Source organism: Asparagus officinalis, chromosome 7 (assembly GCF_001876935.1).
Source record: "Asparagus officinalis chromosome 7, Aspof.V1, whole genome shotgun sequence".
Taxonomy (NCBI): Eukaryota; Viridiplantae; Streptophyta; class Magnoliopsida; order Asparagales; family Asparagaceae; genus Asparagus; species Asparagus officinalis.
In genome coordinates, this window is record NC_033800.1 from 4,652,607 (window position 1) to 4,663,505 (window position 10,899).

General features: G+C 36.9%; 1 protein-coding gene across 2 annotated transcripts in view; it reads left to right on the top strand.

Annotated features, from left to right (window-relative positions):
• LOC109848400 (E3 ubiquitin-protein ligase PRT6) overlaps positions 1,235-10,899 on the top strand; it is a 21,171-nt gene continuing 11,506 nt past the window's right edge. For both annotated transcript variants that reach the window (XM_020417872.1, XM_020417871.1), the window contains exons 1-8: positions 1,235-1,487; positions 2,187-3,293; positions 3,757-4,928; positions 5,012-5,152; positions 6,546-6,789; positions 6,971-7,723; positions 9,217-9,414; positions 9,634-10,265. In XM_020417872.1, coding sequence (XP_020273461.1) covers positions 1,410-1,487; positions 2,187-3,293; positions 3,757-4,928; positions 5,012-5,152; positions 6,546-6,789; positions 6,971-7,723; positions 9,217-9,414; positions 9,634-10,265 — 4,325 coding nt within the window. In that variant the 5' untranslated portion in view covers positions 1,235-1,409. The remainder of the gene's footprint in view (positions 1,488-2,186; positions 3,294-3,756; positions 4,929-5,011; positions 5,153-6,545; positions 6,790-6,970; positions 7,724-9,216; positions 9,415-9,633; positions 10,266-10,899) is intronic.

The window sequence follows — 10,899 nt, forward strand, 5'->3', positions numbered from 1 at the left end:
TGATCGTAGGAGCGCAATACATTGTGACATTGTGAGTGCTAAGTTTAAAATGGATCTTAATCACTTACAAAATAATTAACAGTTGGTATAAAAAGTAGTGGTATCTCCGTTGCTTTTCTTATAGTAGAGAGGATTAAAATTCATGAGAAACGGACACTACATCAGTCAAAGTGAAAGGAAACAAGAATATTAGAGCAATTTCCCTCCAAGTAACTACATTTAAATGAGAAAATTCACATTGAGCTTAAGTATGAGGAGTAAAATTTCCATCACAGCCAATCTGAGAGAAAAGATATTGCTAAAACGAGGAGGTTATGATTCTAATTCCTTTGAGTATGTCCCGTCGGTAATAAACGGACATCATTATCATCATCATAATGGCCTTCTCTAGAACACACTACATTTTTTAATAAGGGAGCGTTAGTCAATTGGAACATTTTCATGCAAAATAGGATAATTATTAAAGTGGAATAATTTTTTTGATAGTGAGATATTCTAGTGGAATAAAGAGGAACAATTTTGTGAAGCGATATATTTTGATAAAATAACATGTGATAAATTTTTATAATCATAAAACATATATTCATTCATTTTTAATATATAAATACTATTTATGTAATTTAAACTTACTATTATTGATTGATAATTCATAATTGCTTACAACAATGTTATTTACTATTAAATAACTTTTGGTTAGACTATAAGATATTGATAATTATTATTATAATGATGGTCTAATGATGGTGATAACCATAATAGGAAAGAAGTAAACGAAAAAAATATAAAAATAAGAAATAACAAAATAAATATGAGTTCTAGTTTTTTACCACCTAGTTCCAAGTTAAAACTTGGAATAATTTGAGAGACTAGAAATCTCATTTTTGTATAGAAAAATAAAAAAGTAGGATAATTTTGTACCATTATCCTAATTCTAGTTTTGTTAGAGTTCTACTTGACTAACACTGTAAAATTTTGTTTTAGTTTTAGTTCTATATGACTAACACCTTAAAAATTTATCCCACAAATTATCACAGTTCTAATTTTAAGTTCTAGGTGACTAACCTCCCTAACAGCAAAATTGGGAAAACGTTTTTATTGCAATTTATCAAATTTGAGGGTGTAGAATACATACACTAAATGGCGGTTGGAGACGCCAACAAATAACAAGTAACAGATAAAAAATTCCAATTCTTTATCAATAAAGCGGCGAATAAATTCGTCGTTTTATATATAAAATCAGCAGCCACAGTAGCAGGCGTCAAGTCAGACGCTCGGAACCCTAGGGGGGAAAAAAAATAAAAAAAGGGAGAAAGGTTGAGGGAAAAAATTAGGGCTTTCTGATTCCGGTCGCAATCCTGGGGCGTCGGAGCTCTGGATCGAGCTATTGGAGTTGCGCTGATTGGATTCGGATGATGGCGGGGATGGAGATCGATTCGCCGCCACCGGAGAAGAATCCGGCGTTGTCTCCCCGAGAACGCATCGTTCAGGTGAGATTCTGCGGCGAAAGTTTGATTGTTTAATCGATTTTTTGTTGATTTTGATTGTAATGTAGTGATTCAGATTTTGATTGCGGGGAAGGAATTTCAATTTTAAATGGTTATTAATTAACTAGCTATTTTTATGACGATGGAGAGTAAAATAATTGGTTTAAGAGCTACTTGGAATGATTTTTTCCTTCCGATCATAAATTTTATGTGTTCTAATTGCTATCCTGAGTATTTTTGTAAATCTCGGCTATAGTGGTAGCTCAGTGGAGAAATTTTGGTTGCATGGGTATTGTGAACATTTTTGCATTTCATCTCATTTATATATTTGGTATATCTTCAATTAGTGCGCAATTTATTTGTTCTTTTTGATGATTTTCTTGTGGTTTATTGATTTTAATTGTGCTGCAGTTTTGGTCGTAGAGAATGAATTGCAAAATTGCCTTTTTAATTAATCAGCGAGCTAGGTTTAGGATGATAAAGAGTAAAAAAAAAATTGATTGTAAGAACTTTTCTTCATGAAATTTCCTCTGATCATAAACTATGATATTTCCCATTTTTTGCTTAGCTTCTTGATCGGGTGACCCCATGAATTAAAAAATTTGCTTCTTGTATACTGTAAATTTTGGCTTCAGTGGTAGTTCAATGGATAAATTTTTGTTGGTCAAGTGCCTTCTGACGTTTGTTCTTTAAAATTCCCAGAGGATTGTCAAGCTTGGAATTCCTTTGGACCAAATCGATCCACCGACTCCATCATTTCTAGTAGATTTTATGAAGCATACTGGTGTGTCGATACCTAATTTAGTCTCTTCTATCTTACCGACCGATGAGGATGTTGCTGAAATTCGGAGGATATACAAGAAGGAGTCTGGAGGAGGCACTAGAAGGGCTAAATTGAAAAAGTTATATGCTGAAAGTTTGTTATGGATACAATGGATGATGTTTGGCTGTGATCCACAAGCTTGTTTGAAGGAGATGGCAGAGAGAGCTGCTGGTCACAGGGCTGTGTGTGGCTCCGTTTGGGGCCAGAATGACTTGGCTTATCGCTGCCGGACATGTGAGCATGACCCAACTTGTGCAATTTGTGTTCCTTGTTTTAAGAACGGTAACCACAAAGACCATGATTACTCTATTATGTACACTGGTGGTGGATGCTGTGATTGTGGAGATGAGACAGCTTGGAAACGAGAGGGTTTCTGTTCGAAGCATAAAGGTATCCAACAGATTCAACCTCTATCTGAGGAGTTAGAGAGATCCGTGGGACCCGTTATTGATATCCTCCTTACTTGTTGGCGGGACAAGGTTGTGTCAGCAGAGCACTGGAAGCATGCTAGAGACAGCAGTCGCAGTGACATCAAAAAGGTTGCAGATGAGTTTTCCTCTGCTGTTGTTAGTATGTTGCTTGACTTCTGCAATTGTAGCGAAAGTTTGCTGAGTTTCATCTCTGGGAGGATATCTGAATGTTCGTGTTTGATAGATGTTCTTGTAAGGGCGGAGAGGTTCTTGGACAAAGAGGTTGTGAATAAGCTCCATGAGTTGCTCTTAAAGCTTATAGGGGAGCCTCTATTTAAATATGAGTTCGCAAAATCTCTTATAGAATACTACCCAGTAACTGTGAATGAAATAATAAAAGAATCCAGCGATTCAATGCTTGAGAAGTATACATTGTTATCAACTTTCTCCGTGCAAATATTTACTGTGCCTGTTTTGACTTCGCGATTGGTAAGGGAGGTGGATCTACTAGGCATTCTGCTTGGATGCTTGATGGACATCTTTATTTCTTGTGTTGGAGAAGATGGTCGCTTGCAGGTAATTTAGATGCTTATTTAAGAAAGTGCGAGTCTTATTTTTTGATTGTGTGTTAACCATGTAAAGTATAGATTCCTGTGTCCTAAAGATGCATCTGTTTGGAACAGCGCAGCATCATGAATGTGTTTATTAATTTTGCTTGAAATTCAGTCTAGTATTACTAATTATAGCAAATAAGATTGAGATATTTAGATCAATTTCATGACTTATTTTCTTTTATACTTAAGTATATGATCTTCTTTTTTAAATCCTTTTTCTATTGTAAATATTATCATAAAATGTGAGTACTTGTCGATAATTGATATCATAAGATGGATACACCAACAAGAGTAGTGTGGGGGTCAGCTACACCTGCTTAGTTCTATTGAGGGCTATTTCCTCCACTGAGTTAACCATATCATATCCTAATGCGTATGTTAACCATTATCATATCCCATTGTGGATGAATGTGCTTATTTTGCAGGTGAGCAGATGGTCAAGTATATATGATACTACACTTCGTTTGGTTGAGGATACACGCTATGTCATGAGCCATGATGAAGTTTCTAGATATATTGCTGAGGAACGACCTGATATCCCAAGAGCTTGGTTGCGGCTGCTAAGTCTTGTGCAGGGTATGGACCCTCAGAGAAGGACAACAGGAATTCACACAGAAGATGACAATGACAATGTCCCAGCAGCTTTTGCACTGTGCTATTACCTTGGAAATGTCCATTCTCTTTTGGTAGGCGCAGCATTTTCTGTAGCCGAGCCCAAAGAAACAAAGGGTGATAAAGGACTGCTTCATCCGTCAAGCTCTGATTGTAGTATAAGCTGTCCTGTTGATGCTTCAAATCATATAAGTACTGATAGGGAGAACTGCCCAACTATTCCAACTTCTGCCATGTGGTTAATTTCTGAGTGCTTGAAAACTATTGAAAATTGGCTGGAACCATGTTCTACTCCCAGGGGCAATCTTTTTTCTTCTGATGCATCTGGGAGCAATGGTTCAAGCATTTTTACTTTGGGAAAGAAATCATTTAGCACTAGGAAAAGTAGGAATAGGGTTAATATAACATCTTTGTCTGGGGTGGGGTTTGATGGAGACCAAGTTCCTTCCATTCATGAGAGGCTTGCCTCTTCTCCTGCATCTGGTGAACTAGAGGCACATGTCAAGGATGACCCTCAAGCGGATGTTAGTGACAATTATGATATGGTTCCTGAATTCTCCAGTAAGAGCGTGGGACAAGATGCTTCTTTTGAGGAGATAAGTTCTGGAAGGGAATTGGAAGCATTCAGAATATTTAACTTGGTAAATTGGCCTATTATAGAGTATGATGTCAGTTCACAAGAAATCTCTTTCCATATTCCTTTACATCGTTTTCTTTCATTATTGTTGCGGAAAGCACTGAAAACCTTTTATGAGAAAACTGGAATCCTTGTCAAGGCAAATGATAAGCTTACACGGACTTCATCTCATCAGCATGAATTTTTTGGACAAGTTTTAGAAGGTGTACATCCCTGTGGATTTTCTGCATACATAATGGAAAATCCTCTAAGGTTAAGGGTGTTCTGTGCTCAAGTGCGTGCTGGCATGTGGCGTAGAAATGGTGATGCAGCCATTTTAAGCTGTGAGTGGTATCGTTCTTTCCAGTGGTGAGTTTATTCTATTTTCGCTTGATATTTTATCAACTTTATGATGTTTCGATTCATGATTTCTAATATTTCGATCTTTTCAGGTTGGAAGTAGGGTTAGAGCCGGATTTGTTTTTGTTGCAGTGTTGTGCTGCATTAGCACCTCCAGATTCATTTGTGAAGAGAATCCAAGAAAGATTTGGCTTATCCAATTATACATCTTTGAATCTTGCAGATCATAACGAGTGCGCTTCTAATCTATCGTTTTAGAGTTATTACACGTCTTAATGATATGTTTGTCCATTTTATATTGAATACCTTGTGCAATATCTGCAGTCTACTTTCATGCATGCATCTTATAGCTCATGATAGTACCATGTCTTTGTTATGTGTTTTTTCTGAAGTACATATGAATGCCTCGAACAAAATTAAAGCTTTGAATTGAGTTTTTAGTTGCATGCTTGTAGAATATTTTATTCATCAGTATTTCAGTTTGCTTTTTGTCTTATACTCTGCAGTGTCATGCGTCTTGCTTGATACCACATCCAGTTGTTTAAGTCATTGGTTAGATGAAATGGTCAGCTTTTGCAAAATGCCTGGGTCATTTATTCTTGGGAAAGATTACCACCATATTAGAATTGGCATACATTTGTTACGTTTTCTCCTTCTGTCTTTTTTCTTGATATAAGACAATAGTAAATATCTAGTGGTCTCACTTTTGTTAATGAACATTTCTAGATCTTTTGCCGTTATACTTGCTTGTTAAAATTGGTTACCGTTCTTAGGAGGACCATAGATAGTCTAACTTTTAAGTCAAAGCTCAATCATGAGAATCTCTTCAAGCTTTATGTAAAACATCAGTTCATTATCAGAAAATGATAAAACCCTTTACCTTTGCTCCCTGCTTAAAATTTATCCAGATTTTTTGGGAAAAACATTCATAATCCTTGCGGCTGAATATTAAAGTTTACAATGCCTTATCCTGTTCATGAATTATAAATTAATTTCATTAAGAAGAGAAAATATTTCGATAAACTCATAATTTCCTTTCTTTTTTAAATGATTTCATTTATAAGGGAGCATTCTCATATTCGTGGTTACTGAATACTAAATATTTCAATACCTATGTTGAGTTCTATTTTGTTTTACTGTCTGATGTATTAATTATCTATAAGATATACATATGAACGTTAAAGCCCGTAAATCTTTCGCCAGCTGGCAACCGTTGGCAATGCTGCTTCTCTCTCTCTTGCCTGCATGGACTAACACAGGAAAAACTTGCTATCTGTGAACACATTTCATACTTATCTGCTTGTGTTAGCACAAGCTTGAGCATAATACAGGCTATAGTCGTGTTTGACTTGAATGTCCACAAAGATGTAGGTACTTTCTTTATTCTAGAAATTTTCTCTATGTGTTTGGGCATTTTTGACTTAATGGATTAGCTGAATCTTTGAGATCTCATGAAACTTGATGTTTATTTTTCTAAAGCCAAAATCTAGAAGAAGCCTGAAACTAATACCATGTTCTTCATTTTGTTTTAACCATATTGCAAATGGCTTCTATTAAAGAAAGGACTTTGACGTGCTTCCACCTGGATTCTAGCAATAATCTAAGTACTGAATCGATATATTTCAGGTATGAAGCAGTTTTGGTTCAGGAAATGCTCACTCTTATTATACAAATAGTCAAAGAACGAAGATTCTGTGGGTTATCCACTACTGAAAATTTACGGAGAGAGTTGGTTTATAAACTGGCTATTGGAGATGCTACTCATAGCCAAATCGTTAAATCTCTTCCACGTGATCTTTCTAAATGCGATCAGCTCCGGAGCATTTTGGACACAATTGCTGTATATTCAAAGCCATCTGGCATGAAGCAGGTTGCGGTCCCATTCTTGATTCTTTTATTCCTTTATCTTCTGGGTGCTTTTTTTCTTTCTTTTCATTTTCCCCCTTGTTTAACTCCTTTATATGGCTAAATTAGGACAAGTTTATGAAGGCTCCCTTCTTGTCATTGCTTATCTTTTTTTATGCGGACAATGATAAGTTTCTGCAATTCAGGGTAAATATTCACTCCGAGAAACACTCTGGAAAGAGTTGGACTTGTATCACCCACGTTGGAATTCTAGAGATTTACAAGTTGCAGAAGAGAGATATTTGCGCTTCTGCAAAGTTTCCGCGCTCAATGCTCAAGTACCTCGATGGACAGCAATTTTTGGTCCTTTGCTTACAATTTCAAGAATTGCAACATCAAAATCTATCGTCCAAATTATCCGGGCGGTTATATTTTATGCAGTTTTCACTGAAACATCACCATTATCTCGTGCTCCTGACAGTGTTCTTATTACAGCATTGCACTTGCTTTCACTAGCATTAGATGTTTGTGAAACACAGCTACCCTGTGATCAGAAATCATGTATTGAATCTATAGATACATCATGCCAGGCAGATGATTTGTTCCCCATACTTACCTACGCCAGTGAAGAATTTGATATGGGTGCTGCTGGTGAAGTTCTTTGGAAGAACCAAAGCTTGTTATCATTGCTAGTATCATTGATGAGGAAGCATAAAGAACAAAATGATTATAGTTATGCTGAGATAAAACAGTGCAACATTTCTTCCCTGATTGAGAATTTATTGATGAAGTTTGCACAGTTAAGCACAACTTGCTTGGATAATCTTAAACGATTGGCACCAGAGTTGATTTGTAATATTCCACAACACCAGGTTAACACTACAGTAGGTACTTTTGCATCAACTTCGGATCTAGATGCACGAAGGGCAAGAGCCCGAGAACGTCAGGCTGCAATAATGGTAAGATGTCAGTACTTATTTCTGTCTCTTGAGCAGTATTTTTCACCACAACAGTTTGGAAATTTAAGTTTATTGCCACCCATCGAGTGGAACACACCATTATATTGTCATCTGATATTTGTTGTCTTAAAAGTTGTCTGAAGGTGAGCTGTGGAGCTGTTGGTTATTGAATATCTCAATGAAACTGTGTTACCATTGTCTAATACTACTGTGGGGCTTCAAAGAGTTCTGTTTAATAGCTTCACTTTATTCTATGTGTGTGACGCATTTCATGAACTCGCCCATGCATGTTTTCACTTTTTTTAGCATAGCTTAAAATCCTTAAGTTTTGTGAATAGTTGTTTATTGATTAGTGGGGTTTGAACTATCCACAATTCTACAGACATTGATCACATAATATGTAGATGGATGGTGTTGATCAACAATTTGGGAACCTATTGGGCCATATCACAATAAAATTCTCAGTTTGCCATCCATTGGATCCTTCTCCCACCCCTCACTCGCCCACTAGAACACAAACAACCACCCATGCACACACAAATTGTTGGAAGGATATCCACAGACGTTGATCACATAGTATGTAGTTGAAGATGGATGGTTTTGACTTTTGATCAATGACTTGGGAACTTATTGGGCCATACTACATCAAAATTCTCAGCTTGCCATCCATTGGATCTTTCTTCCATGCCTCACTTGCACACTAGAATACAAACAACCACCCATGCACACACAAAACTTTTTCCCCCTTTGATAACCCAGCCTGAAATCGAATCCACGACCGTGGAGCCATGTTGGAACCTCCCAACTGTTTGGATCACCCAAGGCAGATATGCACATACAAATTGTTAGAAGGATATTTTCCATACAATTGCACAATGCCGACATGCTTTGACATTCTCATATTCCATGAATATCACAATGAATGGTCATAATTATTGGACTGGTAATGTATATAGTGAGTCTGGAGTTTAAATGTCATAGGAGGAAGTTCCTCCTATAGTACCTGGCTGGCCTCCCTCCCTCCCTCCCTCTCTATAGCATGCATGTAGGTATCTGGTTCATGGTTTCTATGAGTTCAAATGATCTTAATCATAATTATTGGACTGGTAATGTATATATAGTGAGTCTGGAGTTTAAATGTCATAGGAGGAAGTTCCTCCTATAGTACCTGGTTGGCCTCCCTCCCTCCCTCCCTCTCTATAGCATGCATGTAGGTATCTGGTTCATGGTTTCTATGAGTTCAAATGATCTTAATCTTTCTGAGGTGGCTTGTATGAAGAAATTTTTTGCAGCAGTTAGTGCTCAATGATTAGAGGGAATCTGAACAAAAGCTTGCTACTAGTTTCCACTGATAAATAGAATGCAGAGCACGTAAGCTCATGTTCCTTATCAAAATCGCTTTGGAGCTTAAAGTAATTATTGATCGTTGTGAGGTCTGTTCTTCTTTAAATTGTACTTACATGTCTTTCTTATTCAAACTTGGTTTGTTATAGGAAAAAATGAAAGCTGAGCAATCAAAGTTTATTGCTAGCCTCAATTCAGAAGGTAATGGGGAGACATATAATACGAAATCTGATCGGAAAGTGTCTGTGTCTGTGTTTGATGACACCACAGAAGAGTCTGCACCAATCTGCTCACTTTGTCGGGGTTCAGATACCGAAAGTCCACTATGTTTCTTGATTCTTCTCCAGGTATCAAAATTGTGACCCGCTATTTGGATGCAGGCCTTTCACCCCTCTACAGTTAATACTGGTTTACAAATAAGCAAAGATAGTACCCACATTAAAAAATTATCAATTCATTACCATACAGTTGTGGAATATATTTGACATAGAATCCCATCAGATTGATTTCCTTTGTCCAGATATATAATTATTTACCATGTTGTTTGTGGATTTTGTGTAAAACAGAAATCACGGCTCACTAGTTTTGTTGAGAGCGGTCCCATTTCATGGGATGATATTGACAAGTCAGACAAGGAGAAGCACACAATTTCAACTAAAGGGGAGCAATCTGGCAATGCCTCAACAGCTCCAGTTCAGTTGGTTCAAGGTGCAGGTCCTGATGTTACCTATGGTATAGAACCTGCAGAAATTAACGTACTTGAGAGCTTATTTGGTGAATTTCTTCCTGAAAGGAGAGGCACCCAACCAACTACTACTTCCTATTATAGTTCCACAAGTTTGCCATCGACTCTTGAGATGTTGGAAAACGATGCTTACCAGTCTATCGTAGGAGAAATTTGTGCTTTAAATGGTCAGTCATATTGTTCAACTTCAGGAGCTGCAGTGCACACACAGCAAATCAGGTCTGCAAAATCTTATATGCTACGAGGCAATGTTGCATCACTATCAAGGAAGGCTTCCCAAATCCATCAGGCTTCCATGTATCACATCCATGCAAAAGGCTCAGATTCAACTGTTCCAGCTACCAGATTTAGTGGAATTGGACCCAGAAATTGTGATGGAATTCATATTTCTTCCTGTGGGCATGCTGTGCATCAAGAATGTCATGACAGATATTTAACGTCTTTAAAGCAAAGGTAACTTGTCCCATTATGAACTTGGATTGCCTATATTCTTGTGTTTTTTTTTCAGATATGGTGGTTATGCTACTTATTTAAATAACTTGACAAGCATGGCTTGAAAAGGAAGGACTTGTAGGTGAAACAATTTGTCTAGTGATACTCTTGAATTTGGGTTATATCATTTATATGCCGTCAAATGGCAACCTGATGGAACCTTTTTCTCGGGTGGTCAAACTAGAAGGTGATAATGATCTGAAGGCTGCAGGTTTTCATGTGGAGTTTCACATGATATGCTTCTGATAAAAAAACTAGGATGGAAATTTTGCATCACATGAAAATAGTTATCAAACTATGTGTGCTATTATTTACAAATATGATACATATTATCATTAATCCTTTCAGTAACTTGGACAGTTTGGAGTACAATTCGATCGTGAAAAGGTGGATGTGGTTGAAGTGATTACAAAAGGATTTATTAGCTTCGGTTGGATCTGTAGGGTTCGTACATGGTTTCTCATTCCTAACTTGAGGTGCCCACATCTTCAGTGGTCACTCATTTAACACTTTGAGATTTCTTTTGACAATCTAGATTTTTTTTTCTTTTCAAAATCTAGATTTTGGTAGGATCATACTGGATGCAGTTCTTAAA